This window comes from Mustela putorius, unplaced genomic scaffold (assembly GCF_011764305.1).
Source record: "Mustela putorius furo isolate JIRA1106 unplaced genomic scaffold, ASM1176430v1.1 tig00004007_pilon_pilon_pilon, whole genome shotgun sequence".
NCBI lineage: Eukaryota > Metazoa > Chordata > Mammalia > Carnivora > Mustelidae > Mustela > Mustela putorius.
The window spans coordinates 3,146,368-3,163,516 of record NW_025422145.1 but is presented as its reverse complement, the minus strand read 5'-3'; the positions used below and the strand labels follow the sequence as shown (position 1 = coordinate 3,163,516).

Sequence of the window (17,149 nt, the reverse complement as noted above, 5' to 3'; positions counted from 1 at the left end):
GTGTGTCTCCGTCCTCAGACTTTGGTCATCTAGCTTTTCTCTCTACCAGTTTCTTCTGCGGATTTCCAGGGAAAGCCTGTGCATGCTGCAGCAGAGCGGTGACTGTCCATCATAAATGTAACTAAACTTACATATCTCTTTTACTTAGCTTGACACGCATGATGGTAAGTCATACAGAAATCCAGAACATTTTGAGTTGCATTTCTTTCATAGGAAAAAGCTCTGCAGCCAGAGGGAGAAACTGTGTTACACTTGGGGTGGGGGGAACTTCCCATAACCCCTGGCTCTTCTGACTGAGGGTCCAGTTTCTAGCTTGTCTTCACTTAACATCTCCTGCCCTAGTCTCCATCAAGAGATACTTAGGAGTGCAACTGGCTTTTCTTGACCTTGAATTTGCCGCTCAGTATAGTGTTTGGGGGGGTGGGGTAGGGGTAACGGGCTTCCAGAGATGGAGTTTGTTAAGCTGTTTGGCATGAAACAGATGAGCCTGGGTGTCCGTTGGAGATCTTGCCCCTGGCGGGGACACTGGAGCCTCTGACTACATTAGGATAAAATATGTAGCCTTTGGTTCCCTTGAAAGGTGTTTGCATGTTTTTTCCACTGGCGAATTCCTGCGCTTCAAGGGTGATGAGGTGTTTACCCACCGGAAGGTGTGATGGAAGACAGGCCTGAGGAGGTCAGACAAGAGTGGGAATGCCATTTTGGTGGGATTGATGGGATTGTTTTTCTGAAATACAGAGCCTGGCATCTATCATGTACACTTAATGTGCTTTTTAAAATAGTATCCGCAGGCTGCATCAATATTTAGCATTTTGAGTCTTGGAAGATTTGGGAGCTTCTCTTCTATTTATCCTTATCTCTCTTTGTTAGGATAGTTATCATTCTCTATGGTAATTACCCATTGTGTATTTCTTTGCTGATCGGATCATACGGGGACCTTATCTTTTCTTTTTTTTTCTCTTTTTTTTTTTTTTGGCTTGCATTCCTAGAACTGGACTTGGCAAATGGTGCACATTCAGTAAATGTAAAGTAGGGGAATAACTGAATAAGTAAAAGTTTTGAATAAACTGTGTTAGTCAGGAACTGTGTTGGAATTGGCAGAAACCTTGCTCAAGTTGACTAGACTGAAAACAAAGTGGGATTTTTGAGTCACAAGACTGGAAAGTGTGAGAAATTGCTGGTTTTGAGCATGACTGGGGTTTCAGTCATGGCTGGATCCAGGTGTTCCGGAGGGAGTGACAACCCCCCCACCTGTCTCTCAGCTGTGCATTCTCCATGGCGTTTTCTTTTGTCAGGGAGCTGCTCACCACCTAATTACCGTTCATCCTGTCATCTGAGTAACCCCTGTGGGGAGAGGCCCCATTAGCCCATTTTCCTGTTAGTCTCAGCAAAGCTATGGGATTGGGTCTCACTGTGGCATTGCAGTTGGCCACGTGCTTATCCCTGAATTTCTGGGGCCAAGGAGATGGGATGCTTGGATTGATGAGAGTTGTGTGGCTTCTGTGGGAGCTTGGGGTGGGACATGAGCAGTTCATTTATGGCTGAAGCTCATTGAGATAAAAGAAAATTGGGGTATTGTTACCAGAAATGGGAGTGGATAATGGGCAGACTGAAGGAACAGATGTCCTACACAAAGAGACATCAGGTTTTTCAGGAGTTGGACTGGAGTAAATGGTTCCTTTCTTTGCCACATTTCTCACTGTGGAGGCAGTATTAGCTCCTGGAGTGGGACACTTGTTTTTCATTGTTGGCAAAAGCTTTTTACATCCTTGACTCTCACCCATCACAAAGCTGTGGCAGACCCCAGGACCCCTTCTTTCCACTGACCGCACTCATCTCCACCCATTCCCAAATAGCCCTTCTAAAGAGAATTCACTTAATACCCGTTTCCCCTAGACCGTGAGTCTCAGGAACGCCAGGCCTGCCTTACTCTTCAACACACAGGGCTGGTACACAGTAGGTGCTCAGTTAATCGTTGATGAAGAATGGCCTCCACTTTCTGGAGAAGCCAGGGCCATGGAACTGATGGGCCACGTGATGTTGTTCCCTCTCTGCACATGCTCTGTGCTGTCAGCAGCTGCCCCGATGATGGCGTTGGTGGGGCTGGTGTGTTCTGGTGGTGAGGTGCCTGCAGCCTGATTTTCCCCACTGCTGAGGAGACACCTCTGAGTTTGTTCTCTTCTGTCCACAGCCACATCTAGCCCCTACCCACCCATCTGTATGTGTCCATCTGGCCATTCATCACTCCACAAACATTCACTGAGGATCTGGCCATGGTCCAGATTTCTCTCTGTACTAGCTGCGAGCTAGTACAGACGGGAATCGCTGCCTTCATGGAGTGGTCATTCCTTCTAATTGGGAGAGACAGATGATCAACAGTAGACATAATAAATACGTTGTATGGTGTACAGTTAATTGTCAGTGCTATGGAAAAGAAAAAGATTGAGGCTGGGGTGGAATAGGTAGGGCTTACAGTTTTAAATAGGATGGTTAAAGGCGTCACTGAGGAGGTGACTTGAGTAAGGGCCCACCGGGGAGTGGGAAGAGCACGTGCAAAGACCCTGTGGCAGGAAAATGCCCACCCAACAGAGGCCAGTGGGGCTGGAACAGGAGCTGGGGGGAGAATGGTAGGAGAGGAAGGGAAGAGATTTTATAAACCAGATAGACCCTGGGGCTGGAGTCAAGACTTTGGCTTCTGTGCAAAGTCAAATGGACTGACTTCAGAGAGATGAGTTTTTTGTTCTTTTTTTTTTTTTTTTGGTGAGCTATATATAATTTACCATTTTAAAGTGTACAACCCAGTGGTGTTTAATATATTCACAAGGTTGTGCAACCGTCACCACTATCTAATTCCAGAACATTCCCATCATCCCAGAAGGAAACCCCTATAGCCATTGATGGTCACTCCCCATTCTCCCAGCCCAGGCACACTCATCTGCTTTCTGTCCCTATGGATTTGCCTGTTCGAGATATATCATATAAGTTGGAATCACCCAGTACGTGGGCTTCAGGTGTTCTGCCTTCGGTTTCACTGATCATCATGTTTACAGGGGTCATCTCTGTCGTAGCAGGTGTCTGTGCTTCCTTTTTTAATGGCTGAATACTGTTCTTTGTATGGAGATACTTGGAGCGTTCTGAGTAAGAACACCTTCAGATGAGAGGCTGGTGCGTCACCCGGCTGGTTAATGTCAGGGCCAGAAAGGAACCAGCTCTACCCCCCAGCGTCTTGCTCTTGGAACCCAGTTAATAGATTCTATGGAAGAATGGACCAAGCAGTTTGGACTGAGTCCTATAGCCAGAAATGAAAACAACGGCCATGTATTACCTTTTACTGAGCCCCGGGTAGTGTGTTAAGCACTTCACAGAAGTGCCTGATTTCTTGCTGCCAGCCGCTCTGCGATGGTGTATCTGGATTCGCATTTTGTAGAGAGGAAAGCAGAAGCTCGCTTGGAGAGGGGAGATGATATGTCCAGGCTCCTACAGCTGATATGTGGCAGAGCTGTTGGTTTTGATTTTTAAGCTATGTTACCTTCCAGTAGGTGGTAAGGAAATGAGAAGGCTGTGACCCCTGTGCTGTGGCCCTGCGCTGGGCCGCAGCCACACCAGAGGCAGGGCTCCAGTGCCAGATCCTGACTTCTGGACATTCTGTTCTAAGCTCAGAAAGGTGGGACCTGAGCAGTTTATTTTCCTGCAGAGAAAGCCTTTAATGGCTCTGGGATCCTGGGGCTAATATGGGGGGCGGGGACTGGGGTGCATCTGTTGAGGTCCAGGTTTGTCCAGATGGCTTCTGATAGCATGTTCTGGGCAGTCTTGTGGAATGCCTGCCATTAGCTCCGCCTGGCGACACCTGGCCCCTTTCTGTCCCCAGCGGTATAGGAGAGGCATAGGAGTCTGCCTGTTGATCTCTTACCTCCCTCTCAAGCAGAGCAGCCTGACCCCAGATTATTGAGACTGCCCTCCCTTTCTCCTGGCAAGGGAGATGAGGAGCCATTGTCTCAAACATCAGAACCCAAGTTCCGGTCAGCTGGGAGCCTGGGTGGTTAAGTCCCGGGAACCACCATAGGGCTTAATGCAAGTCTGACCTCGTGAGGAAGGGAGTACCTTTGTGTGTTAGTATTGCTTGCCCTTTTTTAAAATTTTATTTTTATTTTATTTTTAATAATGTTCCTTTCCTGGGGCTATAAAATCATATATTCTGTGAGCTGGAAGGAATTTTAAATAGTGCCATTAACCGTCTGCCTCCTGCCCCATTTCACAGATGAGATGTGAGGCGTGGGGAGAGGAGGTAACTTGATCAGGGTGTTCCTGTATGCCAGTGATTGTTCAAGGCCCTGGAGATACCTCTGTGTATAAAACCAAGTCCCTGTCTTTGCGGAGCTTCTGCTGAGGTCCAGGAGACAGACAGGACATGCATGCACAGGGTGGTGCTATAAAAGGTCGTGGTAGTTGCTGTGGAGAAAAATAAGCCAGGATAAAAGGATAGAGAGCCAGAGCAGGGTTGTTTTGGGTGGAGGGGCAGGGCAGCCTCTCCAAAGGGTCGGAGGGAAGAACCAGGCCACCATCTGCATGGAAAGGTTGTTTCAGGCAGAGAAACCGCAGGGGCAAAGGCCCAGAGGGGTTACACTGGGTGGTGTTGAGGGATCCCCAGCATGTCTGTCCACTGTGATCTGGAGAAGGTTGGTGCAGGGGCCAGGACTTGGAGCTCCTGGTTGTGCATTTATCTGGTACATTCTTTAAGTGTCTGCTATGTGCTAGACACTGCCTTAGTCGTTTCCTGCTGCCTTCCAGGGGCCTGTTGTGGGGCGGGGTGGGCTCAACCACACTGCGGTGTGTGGGGGGGGGGGGGTCAGTGGGAGGGCAGCTGCTCTTAGGGTTGTGTCTGTGATGCAGGGACACAAGTCAGTGCTGGACGCTCTGCTTATAGGTGGCCCTGTCTACATTTGCCGTCTACGTGACCATCGACAAGAACAACATCCTGGATGCCCAGAAAGCTTTCGTGTCCTTGGCCTTGTTCAACATCCTTCGATTTCCCCTGAATATTCTCCCCATGGTCATCAGCAGCATCGTGCAGGTACAGGCGAGGCTGGAGGGGCCTGAGGGAGGGGGTTCTGGGGAAAGGAAGTAAAAGGGCCTACAGGTCCTGCTCCATACAGCTCCGCCTTCATTACCTGGCCCACCGTGCCCAGTCGGCTGGACGAGGCTCACACCGGTGGCTTTCGCGCTGTTTTGGTCATGCCCCAAAGAAAGGAATACGTTACTTATTGACGAGGAACTCACAGTTGAACGTACAACACAAATACTTGCATGCAACCAGGCTTCCCCGAGCTCCGTAAGGTTCTGAAATACTTACCCTCTTCGAGTCGGTCTGTTCCTCTCTGCTCTGCCCTACTCTACTTTTTCAAACCTGCGTTTCTTGACTTACTAAACTGATTCCACAACCCGCTGCTGGACAAACCCTAACCTAGATCCCCCAGAAATCCAAAAGTCCATGGCAGTGACTGTATAAGGTGAGGAGACTGTCCACTCGGTCACTTTCATGCCTGCGCTCTCCAACGGGAGGGATGTTTCCGTCGACTTCTCTCCCGCATTTGAACGCATTCATCCTGAAAACCCAGTTATCCGCCACACAGGCAAAGGAACCTTAAGATTTGGTTGTACAACTCTGGTTAAAAAAATAATTAAGCAAATAAGACCCCTTTTTGTTATGAAAAATTGCAAATGTACACAGACCTAGGGAGAGAACAAACAGTGTAACAAGGTCCATGTAGCCTTTACCCAGGTCGGACATTTTGCCACACTTGGCTCATCGAATCCTCCTTCTCTTCCCCTTTCCTGCTTCCTTTCTTCCTTTCCTTGCCGAAGAATTCTTTTCCTTCCTTCGTTTTTTAAAGATTTTTTTTTTTTTTAATTTTTAAGTAACCTCCACGTCCAACTTGGGGCTCAGACTCATCACCCCACGATCAAGAGTCACGTGCTCCACCAGTGCAGCCAGTCAGATGCCCCTGAAGAATTTTAAAGCAAATCCCAGACCTCTTGACATTTCACCTGTAAATATTTGAACATGCATTTCTTCTGTTGTTCAGTGGTTTTTGTGTTTTTGGTTTTTGGGGTTTTTTGGGTTTTTTGGTTTTTTTTTGGCTTCAGTTTATTTGTAGGAGATAGAATTGATAAATAACCTTGTGTAAACTTAAGGCGTATCCAATGAAACACTCCACAAGAGTGTTTGCTGACACCTCTAGCACATTGTTGGTTTCCTTTTTCTGTCGGGAACCGTGGCGATGCTATCTCTTGGCTCGCGGCCTGTGGATGGCGATCATTCAGCAGGAGAGCTCCCGCGCTTCCTTCTCCCTTGGTGGCGAGCTTGTATCCCTGGGCGTGTGGTTATTGTTTCTGAAGTCCCTTGTCTTCCAGGACAGTCTCCCTACCCTCTTTTTTAATACCCATGATGGGCTTTGGAAGGAAAACAAATAAGAACTCAAACCTGTTATGTCTCTCATTCTAAGGGACACTTATACTAAACACGAAGCCCCTAGAATGGGGAAACCTCCAACAGCTAGCCTCGGTCGGTGTTTTTGCAAAAATACTTTTAAAAATAACTGCAGTTGCTTTCTGTGTAGGCGAGTGTCTCCCTCAAACGCCTCAGGATCTTCCTGTCTCATGAGGAGCTCGAGCCGGACAGTATCGAGCGGAGGACGATCAAAGACGGTGTGTGTGCCTTGGGTCCCTCTGTGCCCTGAAGGCTCCCCTCGGGTTGGCTGTGAGGCCCCAGGGAACAGGAGCTCTGCGGAGCCGGGTGGGCGTCAGGGCCTTATCTTGCACATGCCAGGCCGGTGAACTTCAACTTCTATTTTCTTGGTGCTTTCGCCAAGAGGCAGCCCACGGGGTGGGGCCTTCCACCCAGGGGCCCCTTTCGGGGCTCAGATTCTGACTCTGTTCTGGCCAGATGGGCAGGTACAGCAGGGACACTGGAGACTAACCAGCTCCAACCCACCAGCTCTGTTTACCTGGGTAGGCCAGTTGTCCGCTGTAAGCCTCAGTCTCCCTATCTGGGTAATGGGAATGAAGGTGTCTTTCTTTGTCATGGTGTTATGTGGGTTTTTATTGGCAGACTTCTTTCTTTGTATACCACAGGGCTGAGCTTTGGCCCTGCCCACGGAGGCTTCTGGTTCCTGGAGCTCCTCCCAGCACCCTGCAGGTGTCCTGTTGGAAAGCCCCCAGACCACCTGGTGCAGCCCAGGCCTCAGCACCCACCTTCCTAGGCTGCTTGACTTTTTGAGATGCTTATCCACACTCCATGGTTGCCAGACGGGGGCACCTTGGCAGCTCTCAGCCCTGTCTGGTGGTTTTCTAGCTTGTCTGACTCAAGTGACTTTTCTTAAATTACTTAAATAGCACCTTCCCATTGCCTCCTTGTTCTGTGGGTGCGGGTGAGGGAGGGGAGGTCAGGTTAACCAGTAACTGCCTCCTACGGGAGGTTTTTGTTTCTCTGGTGCGCAGGGGAATTTCTCTCTCTCTTTGATAACTTCAGACACGCCCATCTTCTCTCTAGGTGGCTTTAAGGAGGCTCTTAATGAAGAGTCAGAACTTAAGTGAAGGACAGGACAGGGAGGTAGAAGCAGAGAAGGAGAGGGAAAGTAAATGAAGACAGAAGAGCCTGGAGCTTAGCCTCCAGAGCCACTGTTGTTGGTAGAATGTCCGATTTGTCTAATTGTGCTTCCCTCCCTGGTTTCCCCCCGATCCACCCACCGCCTGTTTCACAGCCTGCTTTTTCACAGTGTGACTGGTTTTTCGGAAAGACTGACCTGTTGTGATGTGAGCCGGGCAGGAGGGAGAGGGAATGGAGAGGCCTTAGGAGACAGCCCTACAATCCAAGTGCCGTGGCCCAGGAACCCCCTTGAATGAAAAGGGAGGGCTGAGGGTGTGGTGAGGGCCGAGAGCCAGCCTGACGGAGAGAACTGCTTGTTCCCCCTTGACCCTGCCTTCTGCGTGCCACCCCAGCCAGAGTTGCCCGATCCTCCCAAGGTGGGGTGAGGGAGGCCCTGGAGCCTGGAGTAAACCCCAAGGGGTCCTCCTGCCTCTGCCAGATGGGCATCTGGGTGGCGCAACCTCCTGGTATTCAGGGCAGAGCCCTGTTGTGGTTTCTGTCCGCTTTGTGGGTCTGGTTGGGGTTCTTTAGAAACCGGGAATGATGTAACAAGATAATGCCCGAATGCAAGTGTCTAACATCTGGCCCTGAACTAAAAAAGATTAGAAAGAAGAAGCGAGCTTCCTGCGGACGCTCAGTCTCGGGACTTCTGTCCTTGCCTTTGCCTGACATACTGTTGCTGGTGCTTTTCAGGTGGGGGCACAAACAGCATCACCGTGAAGAATGCCACGTTCACTTGGGCCAGGAGTGACCCTCCGACACTAAGTGGGTAAGCCAGGATGTAGAGAGAGCTACGAGGCTGTGGTCCACTGTAGGTTGGAATTCCAGCCATACTCTCGTTCTGTGACACTGAGTTGGTTGCCTTTCTGAGCCTCAGTTTACCCCGCTGGGAAATAGGTCAAGTCATACCTACCTTCTTGGGGGAGCAGGCGAGAGTATGCTGGCACAGAGTGTTCCCTTGGATTAAATGACAGAAATGCTGCATAGGTAGGCTTAGGCAACAAATGGAAATTTGGGGGTTGTATCACCGAGTGCCACATTCAGATATAGTATGATCCAGGGACTCAGTGTCATCAGGATCTTCTCAGTCTTGTTTTTTTTCAGTTTCCCTTTGTGCTGTTTCCTTCTCAAGCTGCCTCTTCCTTCATGATGGCAAATAGCCCTCCTTGGCCAGGAGTGTACCCCTTAAGCTGGACTGGAGACCCACCTGCCTCTTATTGGTCTAAATTGGGTCATGTGCCCCTCTTTGAGCCAATCACATGCCAGGAGAGACAGAGCACTCCGATTGGCCAGGCTGGGTCTGAGGCAGTGATGATGCTGCAGGTGGTGGCGGACAGGCCTGGGTCTGCTGAAAGGAATTCTTTGCAGCAGGGATTTGTTGTTGGGATGGAATTGCTCTTAAGGTCCACGGCTGCCTGAGTCACCCTTTCTCGCCATTTCCTGGTCTGAGACCCTCCCGCCACCCAGCCCTTATTTTCCAAAGTGCAGTGTCTGGGGAGTTGATCTGGTTCCCCAGGCCACTGGTCAGGGGCCTCTTACCCCTTTCTGCCTTGCTCGGTGGCTCTTTGAGACTTCCCCAGAGGAGTCCCCAAAACACAGGGATGGAAGGGACCCTTTTAGGACCACCTTTATCCCCCTGGCCCCTTAACAATTACCCCTCCCTAGGTGGCCAAATTATTGTTGTGTGTTAACTCAGAAAGAGGGGACAGACTCTTCAGAGAAAAGAATCTTTGTAACGCCTCCCTTGCAAACTCCCGGTGGGACAGTGTGCTTGGAAAGTTCTTCCTTATGTCTGACTTAACCCCTGCCTGCTTCAGTTTTACCTTGTCTCTTTTGTTTCTTTGTCTCTCTTGTCTTTTTGTTCTAGTCACCCCCATCCCTCCAATCTTGAATTCCCAAAACCTTTCCCAATGCAAACCTTTCCTCTCCTCAGCTGTAACAGTATTCCATTCCCACGTGGACAGTCACAGCTGCCTCACGGGGCTTCGTGTTCTGTTGTGGTCCCATCATCCGGTCCCCCTCAGCCCAGGACAAAAGCGTCCTCGGTGGAACCGTGCTGCACTTTCAGAAGCACTAACCAATCAGTGACCGCAGAACGTAACAGCATTTCCACTAAGAGGTTGAATCATAATAGCGTCCATTGTAAAGCATAGCCAAAGGAAGGAAACCCAAAGAGGCCTTGGGCTCGGGGTGCCTGCCCCTCCCTGGGTGCGTGGAATTAGCCCCAACTTGGCAGCAAGCGACGGCCCCGGACAGGCAGTCTTGCTGGCGGAGCGTTGAGCTTACTGTACTTGGCACTGCCGTCTTTGAGGGGGTGATTTCTCTAGAGACCCATTTCTCACACTCCGTCATCTTCGTCAGGGCCTAAGGCTTCAGACCCCGAGTCCCATCCACGAGGTGTGAGCGTCTTAGCACCGCGAACTGTGACGTCTTCAGGTGTGGCTGCCCCCTGCCACCTCTTCAGGACACCAGCCTTGCTCCCCACTGCCTCGTCCTATGTGGTGGGCATGTGGGTCCCTGACCACACCTGTTCTCTCACACCTTCAGGCCTTCTCTCCTAGTTGTTCACAGGTTTCCGTGTCTGGTGCTGCTTGCTTTTCAGAGTTCACACTGAGTGAGGTGTCTGTCCCTCTGGGCCACCTGCATTGGCTCCCTTATTGTGACCTGATCCCCCGACCCCAGGTGTCTCCCGCTGCCTCTGCTTCTCTGAGACACATCTGGATCCCAGCAGCTGTCTGGAGCCTCTCACACCTCGGCCCCCTGAGACTGGTCACTGAGTTTAGCTTAGCGGGGGAAATGGCGGGAGTAATTTCCAGACTTTCAGGGCTCGTGACAGCCCTGCCTTCTGCCTCTCTCCGCTCAGGGTACATCCAGCCGTGCTGGGCCGCCACCTGTTCAGGTGAGAGCGAGGCTGAGGCAGAGCCTTTGTGTCATTTCAGCATCACCTTCTCCATTCCGGAAGGTTCCTTGGTGGCTGTGGTGGGCCAGGTGGGCTGTGGAAAATCGTCTCTGCTCTCAGCACTCCTGGCCGAGATGGACAAGGTGGAGGGATGCGTGGCTGTCAAGGTAAGACGAAGACCGGGTGGATGGGGGGCCGCGGGGGCGCTGCGGGCCTGAGGGGAAGGGCGAGCGGGGTGCTGGGTTTTGTTTCATGACGGGCCTTGTTCAGGAAGTGAGGCAGCAAGGAACTCCCTCTGTCTCTCCCATTCTCTCTGCTCTTCTCTGTGGCCCCTTGGAAGGCGAGCGTTGATGCCACTAATTTGCTGCTGCATCCCGGCATCGAGACTAGTGCGCAGCAAGTAGTAGGCGCTCAGTAAACACTGAGTAAAAATACACGGATGCTCCCTGGTCCACTCATGGCCACTCGTTCTCTCCCCATCTGTGGCACTCAGTGTGCATCTCGTGGTCTCTCTTAAAGTGTGAGTCTTTCTGGCTTGTTCTTCCTGTGCATGGATCTCTTTTCGTATCTGTGTTTTATAAATGTAGCAAAATTTAAAATGTTTTGTGTCTTTGGGACAGTTTGAAAGGCTGCTTTAGTGAACAGATGAGTCTCTTTGGCAATCAAGAGCCTTGTTTTATGCATGAGGCTTATTCCCCACAGAGGACTTCACTGGTATAGAAAGCTTGCCTCCCAAGTTTTATTGATCCAGCCTTTCCTGGAGTGTGGTCTACAGCAAAGTCACCTTGCAGTTTGGGTAATAGACAGTTCTGGGCTCCCAAAAGCGTGGGAGATACTGCAAACTCAGATTCCCTCCCTCTCAGAGACTCAAACATTCATAAAGTAAAGGCTCTGAGAAGTCCTGCAAGGAGAGGAAAACTTACTTAACTTCGGTTAACCCAGTGTGTCCCGGAGGTATTTTCCCACACTCTTCCTCATCTGTTCAACAGCTGTTTGCCTCCCCAGAAATAATGTCTCCCAGAATCTGCTCTTTGGAATGCTGGTTTATGGAGTTCTTATTTCAGAGCAAAATCCTTTCTTTGTTTGCATGAGGCCCTTTAGCCTGGCATGCGTTAGTAGAGAAGTACACGTTAATAATTGTTGGATCTAAACTGGTGACATTTAGCTGTTATTTTAAGAAATGTGCCATCACTGTTTTCAAGTACACGTTACTCAAATGAGATTAACGAACAGTGAGACTTCGCTTGACTGAAGAAAACTCCGAACCATCCACATTGTGGTGTTTCGTTAATGAGTTTCTACCCACACAGCACTGTTGACCTTGCAGGCTGGATGGTTTTCTGCGCTGGGGGGCTGTGCTGTTCCTTGTAGGATGTTTAGAGCATCTCTGACCTCTACCCACTAGATGCTGGTAACAGCCTCCAGTTGTGACAACCAAGAGAGTCTAGACATCAGACGTCCCCTGGAGAGCAGAATTGCTCCCAGTTGAGAACTGCTGTTTTAAAGTAAAAAACCTTTAAATACAAAAATGCTGGATCTAAAAGTTGACGGAGGGTTCACTGAGGATTTGGTGTGATGGGCTGACAGATTTCTAACTGGTTGTTTTGCCGTGCAAAGGAGCATTCTAGAAATGTGCTTGAAATACTGATTTTTTTCCAAATATTTTTATTGGGTGGGGCGTGTGCACACCATGTCTGAATGATCTGGGCTCTGTGGTGAGGCTTTGTGACCTTTTGGCCTCATGTAAATTATGGTATTAGAGTCAGCAGTTCAGTTATTTGAGAATGAAGATTGAAGTTAGGGACTTCTGGGTCCCACTCCCAATCTTGTTCCCCTAGAATTCCCTTAGGTAAGAATCTTTGCTTGTTCCTCTTTCGCTCCCAGTAAAGCCCGCGCTCCTCACCAGGGCTCCTAGCCCGGTGCGACCGGACCCCCGGTCTCCTGCTCGCTCCTCCCACCACATTCCAGTCACACTGGCCTTCCTGGTCCCGGGACGCGCCAGGTTCTTCTTTCTGCCCGTGCTGCTCCATCTGACGGGTTGCTCTTCTGCCTCGTGTTTGTCACACCAGTGTATCCTCACCTGTCCATCCTCATTTAAAACTTCCTTCCCGAAATACATGAAGCAGACGCCCTCCCCTGGCCCTCGCTCTCATGACAGTCTTTGCAGTTGATCACGTGGGAATGAACGCTACACTTTGAAACAGACGATTTTTTTTTTTTTTAAAGATTTATTTATTTATTTATTTATTTGACAGACAGAGATCACAAGTAGGCAGAGAGGCAGGCAGAGAGAGAGAGGAGTCAGCATGCGGGGAGTCACCGATGCGGGGCTCGATCCCATGACCCTGGGATCATGACCTGAGCTGAAGGCAGAGGCTTTAACCCACTGAGCCACCCAGGTGCCCCCGAAACAGACGATTTTGATACTGAAGTCCTTGTCTACATGTCATTGGGGAATTCCCCCAAGGAATTCTTCCCTGACGACGGAAACTAGGTCTCCCTCTTTAAAGAACTTCTTGAAGGACTCCTGCGTTTTCCTCTCTTAGCATTTAGCGTAACTGTAATCAAATGGTCTTGTTTTGGGGTGCCTGGGTGACTCAGTGGGTTAAAGCCTCTGCCTTCAGCTCAGGTCATGATCCCAGGGCTCTGGGATCGATCCCCACATCGGGCTCTCTGCTCAGCGGGGAGCCTGCTTTCTCCTCTCTCTCTCTCTGCCTGCCTCTCTGCCTACTTGTGATCTCTGTCTGTCAAATAAATAAATAAAATCTTTAAAAATAAATGGTCTTGTTTTATAATCATGTCAGGAACTTCTTATTCTTGAGAAGCAGTTTTGTTTGCTGCTGGAGGAACTTGGGGAAATACTTAGTAAACGTAAAACAGTGACCTCACCAATGTGGATTTGCACTCTTGAATTCCTGATCCTAGAGTCCGTGTCTGACCTAGCTTGGGGTCTGATCCCAGCTCTGGCATCCAAGGCTGTCGTGACTCTGTTTACCCCCTCCTGAAACAGTGGGTGTGATGAAAGTATCTTGGAAAGTAGGGCCCCCCTGGTGGGTGGGCTGGCTGACTGCCGTCTTATTAACCAAGGCTGTCTGTCTGTTTGCTGCCTTCTGTCTGTGCTTCCTAGGGCTCAGTGGCCTACGTCCCCCAGCAGGCCTGGATTCAGAATGATTCTGTCCGAGAAAACATCCTTTTCGGCCGCCAGCTACAGGAACAGTATTACAAGGCTGTCATTGAAGCCTGCGCTCTCCTCCCAGATCTGGAAATCCTGCCCAGCGGGGACCGCACAGAGATTGGTGAGAAGGTCAGTACGGCTGCAGCATGGCCCCTGTAGCAGCCACACAATTTTAGGGGCTGATGTTAAATCCTTACTCTTCCATTTGTGGGCATACGAGTTGACCGAGGGCGGCTGATCCCCGCTGGGCTCAGCTGGACAGCTCCGCTCCACAGTGCAGGTCCACTGAGCCGGGTTCCAGACCGTGGGCTTGGCTGGGGTCTGCCCCACACGTCTTCCTGCAGGGGGAAGCTCTTCTCATGGCGACTGCAGAAGCCCAAAACAACAACAACAAAACCCAAACTGCATCCTCCCCACAGTGTCCTGTAAAACATGGTTGTTTTCACCGGATTGAACTGAAAGATAAGAGACCTTGAAGTGCACGCTACCTTAGCAGTCACGTGACCGCAGAATCACATGACAGAGGACACTTTACAAGGGGGAGGGGTATCAGTGATTCAGAGGGCCACCGTCCCCTACAAAATAAGGGTAGTAGTAAAAATAATGATATAATAGCTAATATTCAGCATTTACTGTGTGCTACGTCCTGTGGTAAACATTTCATATGCATTCTCTCTCTATAGCAAGCCCATGAGATGGGATTTACTGTTACTTCCAATTCATGGGTAAGGAGGAAGAGGCATAGAAGGGCTAAGTGACCTGTCTGAGGCCCTTCCCACCTCAGGGCCTTTGCACAGGCTTTTCCTCACCCAGCAAGCCTGTTCCAGCACTCCGGTGGTTATCTGGTATGCTTGAGGAGTACAGATGTGCCACAGCAGCACCAAGGAGCTTTCCTGACTCCTTAGTTAGTTATAAGAGGGTGACTCCACCAGCTTCCTTAGTTGCTAAATGATTTCTTTTATTTGAGGGAAATCTACAGCTCCTTGGAAAGAAAAAACAACTGTTAGCAGGACTCTTTGGGTTTGCAGTTAGCAGAGGAAGCTGGGTTAGTTGTTGTTTTAACCCAAGTGTCGTCTTCTGTCTCTTGGAGACTTCTGATTCTCCCTGCCTGGGTCCCAGTACCAAAATACAGAGTGAGAGAATATGATTGGGTCTGGTGTCTACCCCTGGGCCAAAGAGCTGTGGCCAGAGAGGCAATCCAGGAGAACCCTGGCTGCCAGGACCCCAGCTCAGTGCCTGGGGAGGGCGGGCATCTCTCAGAAGAGACTGGGCAGTTAACTGGTTGGCGGGGGTCGGGGGGTGTCCCTTTGATTTCCCAGCCACATCCGGAAGTAACATTTGGTAGGCTGTTGCCAGAGAGAGGTCTGGGACTGCTGCTCTGTGCTCTGTGGAGTGCTCCCGTGTGAACTTGAAAGCAGTGCCTTTCCTCCTGGAGAGTGGGGCTGGGTTTTGGCACCCCCAGAGTGCAGCCTGCCTCAGTTCTGTGTGGTTTCCAGTGAGTGATAGATCAGAGCAAGCTCACAGAAGTGTCCACTATTAACTCTAATAGCGGCAGCGACAATAGGGTCAGTACCGCATCTCCTGGTGCCTTGCTTGTAGTCCCACATCGTTGGTGGCCGCCAGCCAGCCTTTGCTGAATTTCCACTCTGTGTTGGGTGTCTGCTCAGCAGCTCGTAGAGGCTAGACCCCACGGCAGTCCTTGAGCCCAGGTCATGTAGATACAGTCTCATGCTGTGGCCTTGGGCTCCAGCGAGAGCAGGCAGTGTTGTGTTGCAGGGTCACCGGCCCGGGTCTGCTGCGTCCTGAGTGGGGTTCCCCGTCCGCAGGTTGCAAGGCTCCCCGGGAAACCCACTCTTCTGCTGTGTTTCTCCACAGGGTGTGAACCTATCTGGGGGCCAGAAGCAGCGAGTGAGCCTGGCCCGGGCCGTGTACTGTGACTCCGATATCTACCTCTTTGACGACCCCCTGTCAGCAGTGGATGCTCACGTGGGAAAACACATATTTGAAAATGTGATTGGTCCTAAGGGGATGCTGAGGAACAAGGTATCTGCTGATGGGGCAAGGCTCGGGTATCTGGCTGTCTCACATCTTCACTTAAGTCAGAATGTTTCCCCTTGGGGAATCATGCACTTCCCACTTTCCAGGATTTTCTTTTTTATAAATTGGACTTAAGAACACATTTCTCATGCTTCCCTTGGATACCTTCCCAGGACAGCCTCCTTGCTTTGTCTTTGTAACAGGATGTCCTTGACACTGACTTGCGGTCCTTGTCTCCATGTGGCCAACAGAGGCCCCTCTTCCTGATTTAATTACAGGGCTGGCCTCACAGAGGGAAGTCCCTTCCCCTCTGACTGAGCAGGCAGCACCCCCTTCCCTGCTGAGGTGGCCGTGGGCTGAGGGACAGAAGTTGGGGGCACAAAAACTGCTTTAGCACTGTAATGGGACAGGAAATGGATTTTCTCTTAATGATGATGATTGTTTTTAGGGGAATTACAGGGTGGTTGGGAGGGAGCACTGGTTCTCCCCCCCCCTCCTTCCCGCTTCTGGAGAAAGAAAGAACACACATGCCCTTGGGGGAAAACAGATGAGATTCAGAAAAATACGAGAAAAAGAAACACACAAGCAATTGTGAACAATTGGGATTGTGCTCATAGAGATTTTCTTTCTTTCAAGTCTTAGAAGGTTTGTTTTTGTTTGTTTGTTTGTTTTTTAACTTTTTTTCGTTAAGATTTTATATATTTATTTGACACAGCAAGAGAGGGAGCACAAGCAGGGGAAACAGGACAGGGAAAAGCAGGTCTCCTGTTGAGCAGGGAGCCGGATGTGGGGCTCAATCCCAGAACCCTGGGATCTTGACCTGAGCCAAAAGCAGACGCTTAATGACTGAGCCACCCAGGCGCCCCCAAGTCTAAGGTTTCATATCATGCATATATATATAGTAAGCAACATGTTGCTTAACCTATTGTAAGCATTCCCATATACACCCCCAAATTCTGTATAAATGTGATTTTTAAAGAAATTTTGGGGGCACCTGTGTGGCTTAGTGGGTTAAAGCCTCTGCCTTCAGCTCAGGTCATGATCCCAGGGTCCTGGGATCGAGCCCCACATCGGGCACTTTGCTCAGCAGGGAGCCTGCTTCCCGCCACCCGCCCCCCACTCTCTCTGCCTGCCTCTCTGCCTACTTGTGATCTGTCAAATGAATAAATACAATCTTTAAAAAAATTTTTGTTATCAGAATGATACATGCCCATGGTAACAAAATCAAAGCGTATGAGAATATATATAAAGTTGGGGGGGTCCCTCCCTTCTCCTGCACTCTAGTTCTTGCCTTGAGAGGTCAGCAGTTTGGTTTGCTTCCTGATTTTGGACCACCCTTGGGCTAAGAAAAGTCTTAGCTCATTTTTCAGTGGTTGGGACAAAATCCGAAGAA

The 17,149-nt window shown here is 50.1% G+C and overlaps 1 protein-coding gene across 2 annotated transcripts in view; it reads left to right on the top strand.

Annotated features, from left to right (window-relative positions):
- Positions 1–17,149, top strand: part of ABCC1 (ATP binding cassette subfamily C member 1) — a 127,475-nt gene that overhangs the window by 79,933 nt on the left and 30,393 nt on the right. For both annotated transcript variants that reach the window (XR_006604377.1, XM_045072205.1), the window contains exons 13-18: positions 4,925–5,071; positions 6,618–6,705; positions 8,339–8,414; positions 10,585–10,711; positions 13,672–13,848; positions 15,595–15,762. Coding sequence is in view for 1 of the 2 variants with exons in the window: in XM_045072205.1 (XP_044928140.1) it covers positions 4,925–5,071; positions 6,618–6,705; positions 8,339–8,414; positions 10,585–10,711; positions 13,672–13,848; positions 15,595–15,762 (783 nt within the window). In the remaining variant the exon portion in view is untranslated. The remainder of the gene's footprint in view (positions 1–4,924; positions 5,072–6,617; positions 6,706–8,338; positions 8,415–10,584; positions 10,712–13,671; positions 13,849–15,594; positions 15,763–17,149) is intronic.